The sequence below is a fragment of the Sclerotinia sclerotiorum genome, genomic scaffold (genome assembly GCF_000146945.2).
Source record: "Sclerotinia sclerotiorum 1980 UF-70 scaffold_2 genomic scaffold, whole genome shotgun sequence".
Lineage (NCBI taxonomy): Eukaryota > Fungi > Ascomycota > Leotiomycetes > Helotiales > Sclerotiniaceae > Sclerotinia > Sclerotinia sclerotiorum.
In genome coordinates, this window is record NW_001820834.1 from 915,764 (window position 1) to 936,864 (window position 21,101).

At 42.2% G+C, this 21,101-nt stretch overlaps 8 protein-coding genes across 8 annotated transcripts; 7 read left to right on the forward strand and 1 right to left on the reverse strand.

The window, feature by feature from the left end:
* Positions 1 to 627: 627 nt before the first annotated feature.
* On the reverse strand, positions 628 to 3,795 carry SS1G_01437 (hypothetical protein; the record flags this gene model as incomplete). The annotated part of the gene is made up of 3 exons (XM_001597193.1): positions 628 to 2,398; positions 2,450 to 3,030; positions 3,085 to 3,795. The coding sequence occupies 3 exons, from the start codon at positions 3,793 to 3,795 to the stop codon at positions 628 to 630; spliced, it is 3,063 nt and encodes a 1,020-aa protein (XP_001597243.1).
* Positions 3,796 to 6,805: 3,010 nt separating this feature from the next.
* Positions 6,806 to 8,074, forward strand: SS1G_01438 (hypothetical protein; the record flags this gene model as incomplete). The annotated part of the gene is made up of 2 exons (XM_001597194.1): positions 6,806 to 6,944; positions 6,996 to 8,074. The coding sequence occupies 2 exons, from the start codon at positions 6,806 to 6,808 to the stop codon at positions 8,072 to 8,074; spliced, it is 1,218 nt and encodes a 405-aa protein (XP_001597244.1).
* Positions 8,075 to 9,214: 1,140 nt separating this feature from the next.
* On the forward strand, positions 9,215 to 9,805 carry SS1G_01439 (hypothetical protein; the record flags this gene model as incomplete). The annotated part of the gene is made up of 1 exon (XM_001597195.1): positions 9,215 to 9,805. The coding sequence occupies one exon, from the start codon at positions 9,215 to 9,217 to the stop codon at positions 9,803 to 9,805; it is 591 nt and encodes a 196-aa protein (XP_001597245.1).
* A 474-nt stretch (positions 9,806 to 10,279) lies between these two features.
* On the forward strand, positions 10,280 to 10,630 carry SS1G_01440 (hypothetical protein; the record flags this gene model as incomplete). Its single annotated transcript, XM_001597196.1, has 1 exon — positions 10,280 to 10,630. One exon carries the CDS (start codon positions 10,280 to 10,282, stop codon positions 10,628 to 10,630), a length of 351 nt encoding a protein of 116 aa, XP_001597246.1.
* A 737-nt stretch (positions 10,631 to 11,367) lies between these two features.
* Positions 11,368 to 15,591, forward strand: SS1G_01441 (hypothetical protein; the record flags this gene model as incomplete). The annotated part of the gene is made up of 2 exons (XM_001597197.1): positions 11,368 to 14,921; positions 14,973 to 15,591. The coding sequence occupies 2 exons, from the start codon at positions 11,368 to 11,370 to the stop codon at positions 15,589 to 15,591; spliced, it is 4,173 nt and encodes a 1,390-aa protein (XP_001597247.1).
* A 736-nt stretch (positions 15,592 to 16,327) lies between these two features.
* Positions 16,328 to 18,686, forward strand: SS1G_01442 (hypothetical protein; the record flags this gene model as incomplete). The annotated part of the gene is made up of 2 exons (XM_001597198.1): positions 16,328 to 18,370; positions 18,471 to 18,686. 2 exons carry the CDS (start codon positions 16,328 to 16,330, stop codon positions 18,684 to 18,686), a joined length of 2,259 nt encoding a protein of 752 aa, XP_001597248.1.
* A 401-nt stretch (positions 18,687 to 19,087) lies between these two features.
* SS1G_01443 (predicted protein) lies at positions 19,088 to 19,867 on the forward strand (the record flags this gene model as incomplete). The annotated part of the gene is made up of 3 exons (XM_001597199.1): positions 19,088 to 19,134; positions 19,531 to 19,601; positions 19,791 to 19,867. The coding sequence occupies 3 exons, from the start codon at positions 19,088 to 19,090 to the stop codon at positions 19,865 to 19,867; spliced, it is 195 nt and encodes a 64-aa protein (XP_001597249.1).
* Positions 19,868 to 20,210: 343 nt separating this feature from the next.
* SS1G_01444 (predicted protein) lies at positions 20,211 to 20,637 on the forward strand (the record flags this gene model as incomplete). The annotated part of the gene is made up of 2 exons (XM_001597200.1): positions 20,211 to 20,321; positions 20,584 to 20,637. 2 exons carry the CDS (start codon positions 20,211 to 20,213, stop codon positions 20,635 to 20,637), a joined length of 165 nt encoding a protein of 54 aa, XP_001597250.1.
* Positions 20,638 to 21,101: the final 464 nt, after the last annotated feature.

A 21,101-nucleotide genomic window follows, 5' to 3' on the forward strand; every position in this document is an offset into this window, starting at 1 on the left:
ACCTAACCAAACGGAGTAATAAGTACATGGCGGCGTGTATTTGTTACTTACTACCTAGTATTTATTATGTAAGATTATTATTTCGACTCGTTAGGTAGGGAAATATCAAATATGCAATGAATAGACTTCTTTCTTTTTTATTGATTTCGATAGTACACTTTGAATTGTTTGTGTGAGACTGCTCTGCTTGTTTTTTTGTTTGTTTATTTATTTGTCTTCGCAGTGTTTCTTTTTATTCTTTCTGTTCTGTTATTATATATATGTATATGTATATCTATCTAGATTCTTATGTGATTGCTAGATAGATATTATTTACTTAATATTGTAGGTTGATTGGTTGGATGGATGGTTGGTTAGATGACATCGTATCGTATCTCTTTTATCTTTCTACCCTGGCTATCTGCGCTAGCTGGTTCTACGTTCGTAGCGTATCGTATAGAAATCGAAAGGATCCGCTAGATATTATTTTATCTTGTTTCTTCTTGTTTCTTCTCTCCCTCCTCTCGTTTAAGTTTTAAGTTTAAGTCTAGGATCTTTATACTAGCCAAAATACGGCAGCATTTAAGCACCCATAACAACCTATCTAGTCACTTCCCATGCAATCCACACCTCCACTCACACACCACCTCACTCCACCGCGCGCGCACTCACCATCCCAGACCTCGGATCTATTCTCCCCCTCGCTCCCACTCCATGTCCATGCCCAGACCCAGGACTAGCATTCGCCGTCGTACTCGTACTCCCCGACGCCTCGGGTATATCCCTCAACTCACTACTATGAACATCTCTCGTATGCGAATGCAAATGAAGACCCGCTTCTAACTCATCGAGATTCGTCCCTTCTTCATCTAGGCTATTACTATTTCGATAATTATAATTACCCGCTGTGGATTTTCCTCTCCGGGAGAAAAATCGATTTAGATGTGTTTGTGCGCGACCGGAATTAGAAGAGGGGACTTGATTTAGTGGGTCCCCTCGAGCTGAGGAATCTCGAGTTGATTGACGTGCCAGACTTTCTGCGCGCTCGCGGGATTGTGTTTCCCGGCTTGGACGGGATGGGGCTCCAGGAGAGGCGGATGTGAAAGTGACGTCGGGGATGGGAATGCGTGGTTTGGGACGATCGTCGAAGACGTCGCCGAGATCCATTCCGGAGGACATTCCCTGCATGCCGAGGGAGAAGTCGACGCGCTTGTTCATTGCGGAGAGGGATTCTCCGCGGCGACGGGCGTTGGATTGGGAATTGGATGTTCGGCGGCGGAGGATGGAGGGGTGGGGATTTATGCCGGGGGCATTTTGAGGTCCGGTTTGCGGTTCGTATTCTCCTATAGGCCCTTGATCACGAGCGAGAGATCCGGAGCGTGGTCCGGGTCCAAATTCGGATTGTTCTGGGTTGGGTTGGTAGGGAGGTGGATAAGCTCCATTGAAGTAGACTGGATTTTCTTGGGCGAAACCGGCGAGTCGTTGACGTGGACCTTGGATTCCTAGATCTTCCATTGCGCAGATCATGGCGATGATGAATTTGTTGCGGCGTTGGAGACGTAATAATTCATTTTGCCAACTGGATTTGTAGAAGAAGACGACGTTGAATGTGATGGAGTAGTTTTCATAGATGGTTGTTACTTCGGTGATGATTTTACCTTGGTATTCGCGTTTTTCGGTCTGTACGAATTTGACGAGTTCTTCGCGGAGTTGTTCGAGTTGTTCGATAGATGTGCCGAATTTAACAGTGATAGGTACAGCTTCGGCGAGACCACCTGAGCGACGCTGATTCAGGATGAAAAGCGTATTGAGGTAACTATTCGGAGCTTGTACAACATGCCCTTCCATCTTTTTGAATTCGGTAAAGAGGAGAGAAATTTCTTTTACGAAATAATCGTCACCTTGTAATTTGGATCCCGTGTTTCCGTAAATCGTAACTCGGTCACCGACATCGAAAGGATGCTTGACGAAAACGAAGATGATGGATTGTAAGAACTCTTGAGCAGTAGCAGTAAACAACCAGGAAAGAGCCAAGACCGATGATCCAGCGGATGTCAAGACACCAGATGCAGAAGTGGAGATTAGAGAGATGAATACCAATATGGTAATGACTACGACGATAAACAATAGTATATCGTCGAGTTTACTGACGACGGAATCCAAATCTTTGAGCGAGGCAGTAATGGCTTTTCGTTCTCGTCCAATTTCAACACAAACTGTTTCGAGTTCTTCCATTGAAATATCCCCGTTCAAATCTTTATCGAACATGGTAAATGCTGCTTCGGCTTCTTCTTCGTTGTCGAAAGCGAGTGTTAAGTCCTCTGCAAGAATAGTATCCGAATCATCATGTACAAAAGTTCGGTAAAGTCTTCTAGCGAGGACTTGAGATCCGGTTGTAGTATTCAAAAGCTGCAGAATTCTAAAATGTATTATTAGTATCGCTGGGATTCGTAGCTTGAAAAGTACTTACACTTGATGTGGATGAGTACTTGATGTTACGGCTCTTCCGGTAAAATCTCCAGCTACTTTACCCGCGACATCTCCAACTTTGGTAAAGACATTTCTCGCGTTTTTCTGCGCTTTATTGACATAAACCATTGGAGTACGAGCCCCAGATCTAACACCCGCCTGCGCACTATGATCTTCAAAATCCGCATCTAGCTCTTCAATCTTTTCCTTTGAATATTTGTACAATTTGACCAAACTCTGAATTTGAAATTTGTTGAGTTCGATTCGGTCCGAGTATGTTCGCAAGTGAAAACTGATGGCAATGAGTTGAATGATGATTTTTTCAATGAAGTTCAAGGTTGCTCCGACGAAAACCGACACGATGATCTTGTTGCAAGTGAGTTCCCAGTCACGAGTTGTTTTGTCTCCATCAAGATGATGGTTCTTCATCGTTGGGAGGAAAGAAATTTCAACGGCCAGCCACCAGAAGAACAAGGTTGCTGGAACCTCTAGTGATTTCCCTAAATCTCTCCATTTCTTGTCGTTATTTGTGAATAAGCTGGATATCAGGCCCATGGGATACGGGATGCATTTGGCGATGATCTGTAGGGGGTAATTAGCGAAGTTTTGCTGCAAATGTATCAACCGATTACTCACTCTCGCAAGCCATAAAGTCAACCAAACAATTTCCAACCAAATTCCAAACCAGAAAAGCTTCACACCTCCAACTGTAGAGTTTTCAAAAAGAAGAAGTCCAAACAAGAGGGGAATTAAAAGTAGTAACATCACTGGCGTGATGTAGACGAAATATCGAACTAGAATGCTAGAGCCGTGAACCTTCTTAAAAAACTTTGCAAGTGTCGTGGCAGGATGTGCTGGTGGCCTATATATCTTGGTCTTCTCGTGGATGGGCGTGGTATTGACGTCGAAATCATCAATGGGTTCTGCACCTCCTCCCCTCGATCTCGACATCAGTGATTTACCCATACTGTGGCCATCTTCCTTTTCTTCGTTCGATATTACGCGCTCTACCCGAAGCATCTCAAGGTCATCGTCAAGTCGCCGCGATTGCTCTCTCCGTGCTGCAGCAGATAATGGCGACTGACTTCTTTTGCTGAGGTGTTCCGGATCATTGGTGAAACTTGTGGCAACTCCCAGGTGGTTGTTATCCATTTCTTGCTCATGATGGTGGTTATGGTGGTCATGATGGTCATGACTATCATCGTAAGGGTGTTCACCTCTTAAAGTTCCATCTTCATCAGACGAGCGATGTTCCTGTCGAGATGATTCTTGGTGATCATTATGTTGAGGGTCTGTTGGAAATGCCGGAAACGAGTGTTGTTCCTTCTCTAGAATTGGTGTTGACATAATGTATTTTTATTTTATATTGAATGACTTTTGATCCAATTCCCAAATCGAGTAATATGGGGAAGGGGAAGATCTTGTTGCAAAACTGGGCCTAGGATCAACCCCACGATCTCATGGACGATAATGGATGGGTGTGCAGCAACAGATCTGTGACAGAATTTTGATTCTGAAAAATGGACTGTGATCCAGGAATTTGGAAACTTCGTAAATGGAATAATGGGTATCTAGAAATTCGAAAACAAAACGGAAGGATATTCCCCAAGGTCGATCAAATTAGTTGAAGATCGTAAGTTCTCGACGAGGCGATGGGGATTGTTTGATATATGAGTATTTGAAAATAGAAAAAGAATGGTGCCTCAGAGGAGAAACAAGAAAATGGGGCAAGCGAGAGTGACGACGTGATGATAAAGCGACAGTGGAGAAGATGAGTTGATGGTGGAGAGTGAAGAGTGAAGCAGGAGAGAGTGAGGATTAGAAGAAGTGGAGAGGCGGGAGACTTTGAATAGAGTTGTGTGAATTGAAATGAAATTCTTATCATTTGCTATGGAAATATGAAATACTGGATATCGGTAACATCTCTTTAACTAAGGATCTTGGTAGTGTCTCGATGCTCCACTTGAACGATTGAGAATCTGTATGGAGTAGGGTTTAGGGATTCATTGATTTATGGATTTATGGGTTTGTATCTTTAGTTCTTTTAGTTTCTTATAGTTTTCTCAATAAGTTTTGCTTTCTCCCGGTACGTGTCATACGGAATTTGAGGAAGTTTGCAAGGAGATCGAATTATATAATCACAGAGAATAACTTTCAGTTTCCATAAATATAAATTTATATTCTTCTCTGATTGGGTTAAAAAAAGACATCCAGCAAAATGTTTTTGGCCCGTCCCTTCTTGGCATGCTAGGGAGACCAAACTGACGTCATAGGTTGTCAGGGTGGATTGTTCTAAGTTTCTTAAAAATCCATGGGAAACAGAGTGATGAGTATTTGTTGTTGTTATCACGCACGCACGGAAGGGGAAAAGAGTCCAAGTTATTCGGAAAAGTCTTCCGATTCTGAATGGGATTTGTGTTTAGTATTATAAAGCATCTAGAGAAGAAAAGTAAAGAAAGAAGTTAGATTTGAATGCATTTCGACCAAAACAAACAAATCATTTCATCTCAAAATTTTATCTTTATCAAAGATAGACTAGCCTTGGCAATAACTCAACGTCCACTTAAACATTTCCCTGCTATCTATTGGACGGCTCGGTTCACTATTGAGCCAGTTAGCCTTTAAATCGAAAGCGTACAGTGTAGATTCCCGGATGCCCTCTTCCAGTAACCCCGTAAATACCCTTAATAAATCGTACTTCCCAGCCTTGTAATTCACGTCTCTTTGAGTCTCAGGTCCTTTTCAACCCCTGAAATCCCCGAATTTCAAAAAGCAAAAGGCGCCATAAGAATGAGAGATAAGCACTAACACCACTAGAAATCGGATGCTTTTGAAGCCGCTATGCATGGCTTAAGCCAAGCGAGCATAGAGCGTGTATCGGGTCGGGTACAGAGCCGACCGTTCCCTCCCTCCCGCCAGATCTAATGTGTTGAGTTTCCTATTCCCTTCCTTCTTCTACTCTTTCTCTCTGCATCGTTCACTGTCTTTTGCTTCTCAAATTTTAACCATATCCCAGAGCTCAACAGCTAGATCTCTTCACCGACCCAATTTTCCTCTCCTCGCTTCCGTTATCACTCACAAAGTTGGGGGATCGATCAAAAAGGGTTGCATTTTTGGTTCGTATTACATGTCGATCACTGCATCGGCTTGCGTACTCACAAATCGAGGGTCATGGAACCACTTTTTTTCATTTCTTGTTTATTGAATTTCGGTTTCTCTTCTAGGTTCATTGCATTTGGCATCTGTTAAGCGATACATCGAGACCATGGTGGAGTTGAGAGATCGAGGGAATGGTGGAACCCTTCAGAGATGGATTCATGGATGTTGATATCTAAAGCTGCGATGCTTATTTACGGTGAAGCAATTGTCATGATGTTTCTTGGCCAACAGTAATAGGACTGGGAGATGCATTCCTTTTCCCTTGGACTGTAAGTCTGTAAAATCTTACAACCTCGGTTCCGAATAGAGGTGCGTTGCTGCCCCTCTTGTTGATTCCTCTCATCTCTGCTGTAAAGAATTGATAATGATATTGATAGATATCAAGATTCACGATTCCTTTTTTCGCCTTCTCTCACCGGAGTGATAAAATTGTTAACATGATGGCATGCTTTGTATCTTTCGATTTGTTGCATGTGGTAAGACTTTGATAGGATAACATTCAATTCCAATTCCATACGAGTCCAAATCGTCGAACCTTTGTCTTCGAATTCCTAGTCCTACATTCTCACATGCATTTCTTTTCATTCCAAAATCTCAAACCCCAGAAGAGCAAACTTTGATCCTGCGTATTTTAGCGGTTTAATTTATACCATCCCAACTATCAAAGGTTGTGTATCCCGACTAATCATATAACCATCATTTGTTGCATATCTGAGTCTCTGATGTTTGCTTTCATGTTTTTCACAAAGCCCAAGTGGTCACAAAATTGAGTTTACTATGGTTTCAATGTTCAGAGGCTGCGCTGGGCTCACCTTGCCATTTCGCATCCTGACCCCTGATATAATCACGTGAAGATAAGTGCTTATCTTGCGATAACGTTTTACTTTCCTTATCAAGAAACAACTTCCTTTTTGAGAGTATGTAGAGTTTGTAAAATAAACCATAAGTGAATTGAAGACGTACCTGAAAGGAACTAGGTACCCCGCGCTCAATCAAACAATGCTATCATCCCGGCGTATATTAAGGTCTCTTTGTACCTCAAGACCATCAAATTGTTATTCAATAAGCAAGTTTGAAAATTCATTTTGGAATAATATCATTGCTAAGATCTATCAAAGATAACACTCGACCCCTCCTAAATCCCTTTCTTTACCCCGCGTCAATCCGTAGCATTCGGTCCAGCTTCGCATTTTCCATCATGGCACCTAATGGAAAGGAATTGGGAACAGATGATTTAAAAGGTCTTGGTGGAACAACTGATCTATCCCCAACTCCTGGACCTCATCATGAAATTAATGCTTGGTCCGGTCCAGGACAAGCAGCATTTGACTTTCGCAGTATGAGTCTCATTCATTCCTCCATCAAGTCATAACTGACATTTTTACCAGGCGATGTAGTGACTACTCCCACCAAATCTATGCTAACGGCCATTCAAAACACTACCCTTCTCGATGACGTCTTCGCCGAGGATCCAACAACCAATTCACTCGAATCATACCTTGCGCAAATTACCGAGCATGAGTCCGCCATTTTTGTCCTCTCCGGTACAATGGGTAATCAAATTGCTCTCCGCTCTCATCTTACTCAACCTCCCCACTCCGTCCTCTGCGATCATCGTGCACATATTCTTGAATGGGAAGCTGGCGGTACTGCATCCCTGTGCGGGGCTCTCGTCAAGGGGGTTGTGCCGAGTAATGGTGTGTACTTGACTCTGAAGGACGTAGAGAAATATGTTACGATTAGTGATGATATACATTCATGTCCAACGAGAGTTATAAGTTTGGAAAATACATTGGCGGGTACTATTATGCCACTTGAGGAAGTCAAGGCCATAGCAGGGTTCGCAAGGAAACATGGTATAAAAGTCCATATGGACGGAGCTAGGATCTGGGAAGCAGTTGTTGCGGGAGCTGGATCATTGTCGGATTTCACGAGGGAATGTGATAGTGTGAGTTTATGTTTTAGCAAGGGACTAGGAGCTCCAGTAGGTAGTATACTAGTTGGCAAGAAAGATTTCATTAAACATGCTCGATGGGTACGAAAGAGTATTGGAGGTGGACTCCGTCAAGCTGGCGTATTGACAGCGGCTGCGAGAGTTGCGGTTGATGAAACATTTGGAAAGGGTCCGAATGGAGAAGGAGGTCTCTTGCGTGAAAGTCATAAGACAGCAAAAAAGATCGCAACGTTATGGGAAGGATTAGGGGGGAAATTGCAGCAGCCGACGGAAACTAATATGGTATGGTTAGATTTAGAAGATGCGGGGATTTCAGCGGGAGAATTTAGGGAGATGGGGAAGGAACAGGGTTTGAAGCTTTTGGCTGGGAGATTAGTGGTACATTATCAAATTGGAGAAGAGGCAGTGAAGAAACTGGAGGGGATTATGAAGGTTATTTTAGAAAGGAAGGGAAAGGGTATTGAGGTCGCGAGTAAAGAGAAAAAAGTTGGTGAGAAGGATTATGGTACTTGAGGGGATAGATTTGTATGCATGTGATATTGAGATCTTGGGGAAGTAAGCGGGTAATTCCCTTATTTGTTTATGTGATGTTTAGCAGTCAAAATTTATGCATGGAAAGCAGATAGCCTAGACTACTCGGGTTAGAAAATCGAGATGTAGATGACAGGATCATTTGGATATAATTGCTTTTGAAGAAAGTCTAGAACACTGTGATTTTGTTTGGATGTAGTGTATATATTAGGTGTGGCCTAAACATGAAACAATCTCATGTAATCAGTTACATCGTATCGTGTTTCTATCTCATCTCATTGCAGAGACTTAGGAATTCAGATCATGGAAACAACCCACTGGGAAAATTGTAAGATTATGAGGATGAAGCAGATAAGAAGTGAAGAAAGGCTAGAATGGACAGGAATAATAACAGGGGCATCATATTATATAGAATATTGGAATAGGAGAAATATCATTTGTAGAATATAATCATGGTGACTGGAGCAGACAGATATCTCTGGTGTGAATATGTAGGTGGAGATACGGGAAAGTGAATGCGGGAATGAAAATATTAATTCTAAACACAAATTTATCAGCGGACTTGTGAATTCGGGACCAGAGCAAGAGTTGCACATAGTAGAATGTGTATCTATCTATAATCCCGCGATATATTTTCATGAAATTATGAAGCCTATTAGCTCCCTCACTCGAAACCATGACATAGGTTCAAATGATTGTTCTGTAATGGTTATCTTTGTGGACTCTGGATGTAAGTCAAGACCGCACTGTGCACCGTACTCAGATACAAGTTATGGCTAATAGCCATACCTTGTTTTCTCGAGATGTGTTGATTTTGACCGACTTTTGTTCATATGTCAAGTTGGTGGCATAAATAACCTAGAAGTAGGTAATCTTATCAAATCAACAAGTCCTGTTTAGTGATAACAATTGTGTTTAGTTCGATCTGTTTCATTGTATAACGGTAGGTAGTTACTAATTGAAGATTTGAAAGGCGCTAGGGAATATCGCTTTCGTATATGATCCCATTATATTCATTAGATATAACGTGTTTCATCACCCCGTGCACCATATCACCTCGTGCACCACTTTCACCTCAATTCACATCAATCACTTCAATACGCGATTTATCAATAAATAATTATGGTATCGACATTAAATGAACGCGATATCGTTATGGCGATGGAGGCAATGGCTAAAGATAAAAATTTAAGCCTCCGGAAAGCTGCCAAGATTTACAATATTACTCATACGACACTCATGCGTAGAATGAAAGGGATCACTCCTGCCTCCGAATATCGTCAAAAACAGCATAAAATTACTAAAATTGAAGAGGAGGTTATTATTCAGCATATAATCGATATGGATGAGCGAGGATTTAATCCTAAATTCATAAGTGTTGAAAGTATGGCGAATCACATTCTTGAATCGAGGGGTGGAAAGCGTATTGGTAAACAATGGGCATATCGATTCGTGAATCGATACAATATTCTAAAAACGCATTTTAATCATGCCTGCGATTTCCAAAGAGCTCTCTGCGAGGATCCTAAGCTTATTAATAAGTGGTTTCAATTATTCAAAAATATAAAGGCAAAATATGGAATACAGGAGTGTGATATATGGAATTTTGATGAAACAAGCTTTATGATGGGAGTGATATCCTCTAGTATGGTTATTACTAATGCAGATAGACGTGACAAAAGTAAAGGAATACAGCTAGGCAATAGAGAATAGTCGACAGCGATTGTATGTGGTAATGCGACAAGGGAGAACATACCTCCATATCTCGTTCAAGGACAAATGCACCTAGCCAATTGGTACAGCGAGACGGATATGCCTCCCGAATGGGTGGTTAAAACTACTATAAATGGATGGACGAATAATGAGACGGGTTTAGAATGGCTAAAGCATTTTGATAAGCATACGAAACTCTGTACGAAGGGTGCATATCGAATACTAGTCTTAGATGGACATGAAAGCTATGAATCAGGCCCTTTTCAGAACTATTGTATAGAACATAAGATTAAAACCGTTGGATTACCACCTTATTCAAATCATCTCACCCAACCTCTTGATGTTAATTGTTTTAGTGTACTAAAATGCACATATAGCAAGCAAATTGAGGGGTATATATGGATGTATATCAATCATATCTCCAAAGTCGAATTCTTTATAGCATTCAATACTGCATACAAACAAGCAATTACAATGGAGAATATGAAAGCAGGCTTTAGAGGAGCAAGATTAATCCTTTTTAATCTCGATGCTGTACTCTCTAGAATGGATATTCGAATCTGTACACCTACTCCTCCTTCGCTTCCTCCGAGTCATATACCCGATTGGGTCTCACAAACACCTCACAATGCCATCGAAGCTCTTTCACAAGCATTTTTAGTACGATCTATTATTGCTCAATATCATTCTAGCTCTTTTACACCTATATTTAAGGCTACAGATCCTTTAATTAAAGATGTAGAATACCTAGCTAGTATTGTCACGATTTTAGCTTTTGAGAATCACGATCTTCGATTGGCAAATACAGGATTAAGTAAACGTTGACGCGCTAAAAAGACTCAATTATGTTTAGGAGGAGCTCTCATTATTCAAGAGGCTAATGATATTATATCACAAAAAGAGGTGGATGTTCAGATTAAACGCGATAGGCAACAAAATGGGCGGAATTCTAATAGAGAGGCATCGACTAATCGATGCTGTAGTAAATATGGAATAACAGGTCATAATGCAAGAATATGTTCTAATGATAATATAGATCCTAAATTATTAGATAGTGCTTAATTTAAATCAATTGATCAAGTAATTGCTGAATTATATATGATTATAAATAGGAATTGAGGTGAAAGTGGTGCACGAGGTGATATGGTGCACGGGGTGATGAAACACGTTACTAGAGTACTGACCATGATTCAGAACAAAGTAGGATATCGGTTCGGGGTGTGATCATAATGCGGTCGGAAGTGTCGGCTAATATATTTTCCATTCCGCAACGGCTAGCTGTGTTTGGGGGGATCCCAAAAGCCTCGGTCCATATCCCAGACACCGACCGGCTGCTTAAATCACTTCTTTTATGAAGGAGAGCCCTGAGGAATACTGTAAGTCTTTCATTTCGGGAATGCGACTGATTTATTTCAAGTATCTTCTCAAGTTTAACCAAAAATAACTGAAATAAGACAGCTGTCAAGTACGACAAGGAGTCCTTGCCGACACATAGGGTAGCTCTAGCTCCTAGGTAGCTTCACCATACCGCATCCACGAGCTTGTGAAACGATCAATCAAGAATGTCAATAACCTCCAACAACACTATGGCATCCTTTGCACAAAGCAAGAAACGAAAAAGAAGACGTCAAGATAAGGCATCCATTTCAGCAAGATTGATTCTGGATGAGCATATGAAAGGGGATGTGGGAATCATATCTGAGGATTTGACAAAAGACCTATTTTTGAGCGGTGTGTCTGGGGAAACGGTGCAGTACATTGCGATATCCCCCTGGGGTCCTTCTAAAGCAGTCGAAGACTCAACATGGACTGTTCTTCCTGTCAGGTCCTCAAGTACTTTGGCACATTCCACCGTACAATTCTCACCGGACTCACCGACTCTACAAGCATTCGCCGAAACCCTTCAGAGGGCTGCTTCCTCAAAATTATCGACGAATAACAGAAGCGGGATTGAAATACGTGTCCTAGATATCGTACCATTACCTTTAGAGACAATTTTTGTTACAATTGAGGGGGAGTCTGCGAAGAGATTAGAAAATGGAGAAGGGACATTTCACGGAGAACATCCGCAGACGAACGGACACTCAAAGTCATTTACAAATGGGGTAAGCCCAGAGGATAAACTGACCAAGGCGATTCGAGAAGCTTTAAGATCGTTGAAAGTCGTTCATACAGGAGATTTTGTTCAATTACCTTTGCAACCCCATCCTATCACCCATGTTCCCCCCCCTCCAGCAAAAGTAACTCTTAGCGAGCCTGTGGGACAAGGACTACTGTCGCCAAAAACCAAGATAATTGTCACACAAACTGGCCATCATGCAAAAAGTCAATCAAAACAATCGCCTATCCCAATGAGCCGAGGGCTGAATCAAGTGACGGAAGAGGACGAAGATACAAGTAATGACCAATTCTATTCCGCTGCCGAGGACAGATATAAAACCGATACTGCTTTTGAGGAGGAATCTGATTATGTTACAGAAACAGAAACAGACACGGAGCTAGACAGTAGTGCCGATAATGATAGTCTTTCGGATGATTCCATGGACGACATGATCTCCTTACAAGCACCCATGCTACCAGCTCACAACGCCAGCGGAATTTCCACGATACAACCGGGATCTCCCCAAACAGTTGTACCCGGCGGACGAAGAACGAATGGTGCCGCTACGCCAGGATCGGTATTCTCTTCTTTCACGACAACTACTCGTGCTGGTGGACAAAGCGGAAGGTTGTTCAAAACGCAAGGACTAGCTATACCACTCTCCGACGAGATGCTACACCCCAAGCCGAATGCCGACGATGATGAGGAGGCGAGGATATTTGTGGATATCAACTCTCTAACCAAGATTGGGTGCTTTTCAGGAGATTGGGTAAGGTTAGAGGCAGCCGCAGAACCTCCTGCTAATGGAGTTGGTCTATTAGGCCTGGGGAGCTTTGGAGAAGCAGATGAAGACAAACCCTGGCGGCCTGCGAAGGTTTTTGGCCTCCCAGAAAACTATTCACACCGTCCCATGACCAAAATACCACGTGGTAAGCAAGAGGGTCGAAGACTGTCTTTTTTTGAGTCACAAGTTCAGAAACCCGCCACCCCGTCGGCTTACATGTCACCTATCCTCCTTGCAAATTTGGAGAACACTTCCTACTGTCGCATTGCTCCCCTGAAACTACCATCACAGGCAGTAACATTGAAAGCGCCGTCGGCTAAGATTACTGGCTCTTCTTCCCCCCCGGTGGCCAAGGAGTTAACTCTCATGAAGATCTCCACCCCTGCCTCTAACGAGCGCACCTTGCAAAACGCTTTGTTTGCTGGACTGAAAAAGCATTTTGCTGGAAAAACGAGAATCGTTAGAAAAGGTGACCTCATTGCTGTTCCAATCGATGAAGCCCTTGGTCGAACTCTAAGTCAGTCATCTACAAGCGAGGACCTTGAAATTGATGATATGTTATCAAACGCGAAACTCAATGACTCCGAACCTAGTAAATCAAGCAAGACGAGTGGAGTTGCTTGGTATAGAGTAAGCTACGTTGGTTTGACGAAGGAAAATACAGAAGGTAGCGAGGATGATGACGTATGGGGAGGTGTAGCCTCGATTGACGCCTCGAACACACGTATGATGCAGTCTGGGAGCGAAAATAGTCGCTTACCTGCAACTATGGAGAATTCCTGGGAACATTACTTGGGACTCAAGTCGATATCTAAGAATGATTTGGAATCCACCGCAATACCGGAAATAAAAAGACCACATGTCACGACTTTGCAACGACGATTGAGGGAATTAATAGCCACAGCCACAAGCCCTAGAGCTATACATCTGAAGCTACCGCCACTCGCAATATTGCTTGTGTCTACGCAACGTGGCATTGGAAAAGCAACATTAGCAACCAAGGCTTGTGCAGATATTGGTTTACATACCTTTAAGCTTGATGCTGTCGATATCGTCGGCGAAGGTGGAGCTGGAAGCGACGTCAAAACTGCCGGATTTCTAGAGGCGCGCGCTGAAAGAGCTATGAATTGTGGCCCTGAGTTTTGCGCACTCCTTATACGTCACATCGAATCACTCACTGCCGACAGAATGGTCACTACATTAAAAGAAATTCAAAGTGGAACGAGAGTGATTATTGCGACCACAACTGAGGTCGACAAGATTCCAGACGGAATCCGAGGCTTGTTCACTCACGAACTCGAAATGACTGCTCCTGATGAGTGGGAACGAGAGGGAATACTTCGTGCTATAATTGATGACCAAGCTATCGATCTCGCACTAGACGTAGACCTTAGTTCAGTCGCTGTAAAGACTGCTGCTCTCGTGGCCGGAGATTTAGTTGATGTTGTAGATCGAGCTCTTGTGGCACGGAACGCTAGGATAGAAATACTCGCAGCTGCATGTACCAATGCTGAAAATGTTGTTACAGTGCGCGATATTCTTGTTTCTGGTGGGGCGGCAGGTCGTTGCCTCACCAAAGCAGATTTTGATTTTGCAGTAGACGCCGCACGGAAGAATTTTGCTGATTCCATCGGTGCACCCAAGATTCCAAATGTTGGTTGGGATGATGTAGGTGGACTTTCGAATGTCAAGGATGCAGTAATGGAAACCATTCAATTACCTCTGGAGAGACCAGAATTATTCGCAAAAGGCATGAAGAAAAGGTCTGGCATTTTGTTTTATGGCCCTCCTGGTACTGGAAAGACTTTACTTGCGAAGGCTATTGCGACGGAATTCAGTCTCAATTTCTTCAGTGTCAAAGGTCCGGAGTTACTGAACATGTACATTGGTGAATCTGAGGCCAATGTTCGACGGGTCTTTCAACGTGCGCGTGACGCACGACCTTGTGTTGTTTTCTTCGACGAGCTTGACTCTGTCGCACCTAAGAGAGGCAATCAAGGAGACAGTGGTGGGGTCATGGACCGTATTGTGTCGCAATTGTTGGCGGAGTTAGATGGCATGTCTGATGGGGATGACGGTGGTGGAGGTGTCTTTGTTATAGGTGCAACTAATCGACCGGATCTTTTGGATGCAGCCTTATTGAGACCAGGAAGATTTGACAAGATGTTGTACTTGGGAGTAAGTGATACGCACGAAAAGCAAGAGACGATTTTGGAAGCTTTAACAAGGAAGTAAGTCATCTATCATATTGAATCAATATTGAATCACGCTGACTCCAATAGATTTACACTCTCCCCTACACTATCCCTTTCACGTGTCGCTGCCACACTTCCATTTACATACACCGGAGCAGATTTTTATGCTCTCTGTTCTGATGCTATGCTGAAGGCTGTAACTCGTCAAGCATCACTCGTGGACTCACATGTCGCCGAACTCAACTCCCAACGAGTAAGCGAGGGCAAAGGAAAGGTCTCAACAGCATATTGGTTTGATCATTATGCGAAAGAAGATGATTTACGTGTGGTAGTACAAGAGGAGGACTTTGAAGCTGCAGGAAGAGAGTTAGTTCCTAGTGTTAGTGCAGGAGAATTGGAGCATTATGCAAGAGTTAGAAGTCAATTCGAGAGCGTAAAAGATAAGGATAAAGGTGCGCAAAGACCTACCTCATCAGGAAGTTCGAGGAGTTCGAGAAAAGGGAAAGGAAAAGGAAGAGTAGATGTTAAAGGCAAAGGAAAGGCGAGAGACGTGGATGGGTGGGGTGAGAACGCCGAGGATGGTTATTATAATGGCAGCGATGAGGAACAACTTAATGGTACGGTCAGAGTGAAGGGGAAAGGAAGGGAGTCTGTACAAGGGCTATTTCAGGAGGGAAGTATGGAGGATGAAGAGAATTTATATTGATGATGTGTAAGGAAGGATATGTGAGGATGTATCTACAAAGGAGGAAGATAATATATAATTGATAAAGAACATAACCATATATACACCACCCGGAATCTATATAAAGGTAGACCATAATTCTTAGTTACTCTATCCTACTTGTTGTGGAAATATGAACCATCTCGTTGTGATTTTTAAAACATTATATATATCATTACTCCCCGACGTCATCAGATGATCCCCTATTACTTTCATGTCAGCATGCAATACGGAGTAAATAAGCTTTCTTTCACATGTAAGAATTCCACATATTCAGTCAAATTTTAGCCAATCAAATAATAATCCGATGACAATTATCCAACGGCGCAGCACAATGTGCACGGCCAGTGGAATTGACACAGAAACATGAATCTAACTCTCACATTGTTTGTTTGGTAAAAGTATCGCATTTCCTACTTGTTTTTGTGCGTGTTTCATTTTTCTTGTTTGGGAGATCATTTATCTCTATAATCGCTTGTAAAACTTTGTGTTTCATTTCGCTGGCTCGTAAAGGAATTGCTCGTGTTTTTTTTGGGTTTGTTTGGAAGCTTTGCCAGTTTGAGTTGGATTTTGTAGATTGTGACAGACGGAAGGCAGGGACAGGGGATAAAGGATCGTCACAGTTTCCATGATTTTGAGAGCTCCACTCGAACTCGAGCAAATTTAAATGACTTCGAGGTTCAACTCGAAGCAATTCAAGTATGTACAATATACCGCCATGAACAACGAACCTGAACTCGAATCCGCCTATGCGGGTCAAGCTGCGAAGCTCTCCCACGTTAAGCCGCAGGACGATGATACTGGGTCTGGAACGGCGAAAAGAGCGGATTATGTTACGCCAAGGGATACGGTCGTTGTTATGGAGGATGGAGGGCGATTGCCAGGGCCACCGTTACAGGAGGCGGAGAGATTGAATGGGCTTAGAAGGCAAGCAAGGGGAGTGGGTGGTAATATGAATAGCGAGGCTGAAGGGACAGGTGAACTTATGGACGAGGAGAACAGGCTCGCAGCGGGTGAGAAAGTGCAAAATTCACATGAAGATAGAGGAGATGATGGGCAAACCTCAGGCCAAGGTTCCCTTCGACGAGCTATGCCACCCTCGAGAACGCATCCTTTATTCCCACCTTTACCACTATACGGCCCCTCGTCGATTACGAGAAATTTACAATGTTGGACATTCAGAACTACTAGTTTTTTCTTGAGCTGCGCATTTTTGGGGCTTATTGTAATGGGAGCAGGAGTTATGAGTGTGCCAGCCATTTGCAGGTATATTTGGTATAAAGCTACATTTAGAGATCCAGACCGAGGAAGGGTATTCTACGATGAAGAGAAGACACGAAAAAGAAGGAGGAAAGAAGATGAGATGAGGTGGAAGAGATTAAATCGCCGAAAGTTCTCTCACGGAAAAATGGATGATAATGAAGATGAAGCGGGACAAGGGGAATTTGTACCGACAGAGGGAGGAAAAGATCCACTGGTTTGTGACGTGGGATATTATGCACGCAGGGTAGGCCTTGATGTTGAAGAGGTAAAGGTTCAGACGGAGGATGGATTTATTATTGTTTTATGGCATGTATACAACCCGAACGAATATACGCCTATGACAGCCGAACAGCGAGCCGCTCGTGGTCCAGAACTATTTACTGGTCAGGGGCCAAGTCGTCCACTTCCTTCGGCCTCTGATCGCAAACCAAAGTATCCCGTTCTAATGATTCATGGGCTATTGCAATCTTCCGGTGCCTATTGCACCAATGATGACCACTCCCTGGCATTCTACTTATGCAAACAAGGCTATGATATCTGGCTTGGTAATAATCGATGCGGTTTCACGCCAGAACATACCCTTCTTGAATACTCGGATCCTCGTATGTGGGCTTGGAACATTCGGCAGATGGGTGTGCTAGATTTACCAGCACTCACCTCTCGCGTTTTATCCGAAACATCTTTCCCCAAACTAGCCCTCATCGCTCACTCCCAAGGCACAACTCAAACGCTTGTTGCGCTCGCAAAAGAACAGCGTCCAGAATTAGGCGAAAAGCTATCTGTGTTCTGTGCATTGGCCCCTGCTGCATATGCAGGTCCTTTAATCGGGAAGGCTTATTTCAAATTTATGCGCATGATCTCTCCTTCATTCTTTCGCCTCATCTTCGGTATTCACGCTTTCATTCCATATATGATGACTATGCACAAAATTGTACCAGGGAAAATTTTTGGGGCTATGGGGTATCACGTTTTCCACTTTTTATTCAATTGGAGTGATGCTAGGTGGGACAAAGGAACCAGAGATCGATGTTTTCAATTCGCTCCTGTGTACGTTAGTGCAGAAAGTATGAGATGGTGGCTAGGGAGAGAGTGTTTCGCAAAGCAAAAGTGTATATTAGCAACAAAAGAGGAGGGTTTACAGGAAGAGGAAGAAGACAGATGGGTATCTGGTGAAACGTTAGATAATTCAGGTAGTAATGATGAGAAAAGGAAAGAGAAGTTAAAGGCTAAAGGAAAGAAAGTGATGGGCGCGTCAAGGCTGGTCGAGACTGAGATGCAATCCGGAACAGAAATAACGCACAAAAAGAGGAGGAGAGGACTCAAGGGAAGTACAGCTTGGTACAATGAACAAGCTCCACCTTTTGCGTTCTGGGTGGCCGGAACGGATGATTTGGTCGATGGTAGAAAATTACTTCGGAGATTCGAGAGGGGGAGAGAACCGTGTGTTAAGGTCGTGCATCAAAAAGTGATAGAGGAGTATGAGCATTTAGATGTAATTGTAAGTTTTCTCCATGGTTTATTCCCCTTTCCTCTTCTTGGCTCTTCAAATTCCAGCATACGTTGTGTATATCGTTTACTAACATAAATCGATCCGATAGTGGGCAGTGGATGTCATCGAGCAAGTAGGTCGAGAATTAAAAGAAGTGATTTGGAACACGTGTTCAGAGACAGATCGAAGCAAATGTCGCGTTCCTGTAGGATGCGAAGAGGTTGAAGTTTGGGATGGCGGAGAGACGTCTGCTGTCTCTGAAGGAATAGACAGCCCAGAAAGTAGTCAAAGTCAAAGTGACAGTGATCAAATCATCTGGACGTGAAAAATATGGATAAATGAGAGGAAGGTGTACGATAAGTGCAAGCTAAAGGTCGTCGATAGAAAACCAATAGAAGGTTATAGATAGAAAAGGTAAGGAGTTAGAATACCTTAAGTGGAAAGTAATCTCGGCGTTTGGATACTAGTTTATGAGTACACGGATATAGATTCGATGGTTTGTCTTGGGAAGGATTGGACTGGAAGGAGTGAATGTACTTGGAATTATTTCAACGGCGCAAATTACTGGGTCGTTTGATGGCTGTTGTATAATATATTGAATAATTAATAAATAAATATGATAAATTTAGGTGTTTCATGCAGATCTGAACAGGAAATATAAAATCATATCTTTGACTTGAACAGCTTTATAAAAATTTCGAAAAGAGAGGAAATTTTCTGAGCAAAATGAGAGATTATTATGTTTTTATAATCTTAGAGTTCAACGCCAAAAGGTAAGATCATACCCGAAGAAAAAAAAAGTTACTTGAGTCCAGGCTCAACAATTTCAGGATGTTGTAATTATAATCGCAATTACATTTTATAATGAAGAAAATTTTTTAAACTCTCATGTAGCTAGGTATAGAGTGGTAAGTTTGAGGCTTGATGATGACTTGGAGTTTGTTAGTTGTGGTGATTTATAAGTTAGAGGATGAGAAAAAACCGAGACAATGGAGGGAGGGGGTTTAGCCGCTAAGGTAGTTGGCTCAAAGTTTCGGCAGTCAGAAGGATGCTGCATTTAGCTTCGGCGGTTAGGAAGCTACATTTAGCTTCATCCCTAGCCAAGAATCACTCGCTTCATCCCTAGCCAAGAATCACTCGTATTATCCCCGCTAATCTAACTTAATTAGCCCTAAGCCAACAACTTTTACATCTCTATTTTCTCATTTCGTTATGGTTTTAATAGCTAAAAGGATGTATGGTTGGATAAATGATGTCATCTATTTATCCTTCTTATTCTCAATTCACTTACTGGGGAAAGGAATAATGGACTGAAAGTTCATCTTGTAAGATCTAAAGATATGAATTCTTTTCAATCTTTTACTGGGAGACTCATGGGCCCTTGAGATGTAAGAATACTTGTGTTACGTGCTAATTTGTGGGGTTATAGTTAACCCCCTATTTTCTTCGCCAATTGTTAGCGATAAGAAACTTACACCTAGACAAGTTGATACCAAAATGATGTAATTAAACATAAATCTCCTTGGGAAACTGGAGTTTTAACTTTAGCTTCTGGTTGTGATTGGTACCGGTGAAGATTCGAATCGTGTTAGTACTGGAATATGCAACTACATGGAGTATCGCCACCTGCTCAAGTATTGCACCACTATATGCCGAACTACGAATGCACTTGAATTATGAAATACTGGATAAAGACAGAATGTCCTTTGAACTAGTGTGATACAGATTTAGTGAACTGACCCATATATACATCTTCTCATCCCAAAGATGTCTTCAAAGAATTACAAGAATATTTTGTTGCAGATCTGATACCCCTAATACTCATTCTTGTATCATTCTATATCTAACAATGTCATTAGGAAGCAATTATGTTCGTGACATGGAAATTGGAAATGATACCGTGGTTCCATCACTTAAGCTTCTGCTCGATCTTATAGTCCCAAGCAAAACCAGCGACAGAGTAAGGCGTGTAACAGATATTCTGTCATAATCAGTAGCTGCGAAACTACAATCAGTGATAACTTTGCTGAGTTAGTCGACTTGCCGGACAGGAAATGTTAGGAGAAAGGGGATAATACCTATTGATATTCGATGTGTTCTGTAGATTATTAAGTTTCCTCTCTCGATCTTCAATATTTATGTGACATCCGGTGACGAATCGAAAAGTGTACGATATATTGGAGCAATTGTTAGATGTCTGGTACACATAATATATGTTTCAGTGTCTTGGTCTTACCATTAATTTGGCTGCGTATCTGAAGATGATGGGTAGTTAGTGATGTCTTTTCTGTGCAGTGTGGTGCCGAAGGGCCTGTAATTATTAGAGCAAAAATGCTGCGAGAATGGAAAAATAAACTGATATTTAAAGCAAATAAATGAATGTATGAGATTTTTCGGGTTGCATCGATGGTGATATTCCAATCTTGGTAAGTTTTCATTGAATTCCTTGGGAGCCGGCAAACAGCGGTTCAAATCTCCCATCCTCATCCTCTCCCATCCTATCCTAGAACCAGGATGGAGGCCCTATATCCTGTAAACTTCGTAAATATCCTCATCCTGCCTATCCTTTAAAAAAGCCGAATTTATCCTATCCTGAATAAAAGGATATAAATGATATCACATGATATATACTGGAGAAATAATAAATTAGCCTTAATACTTAAAAATATAATGAATTATAAATCGAAAATAAATTAATTTATAAAAAGAAAGATTTAATAAATAATTTGTTAAAGTGAAT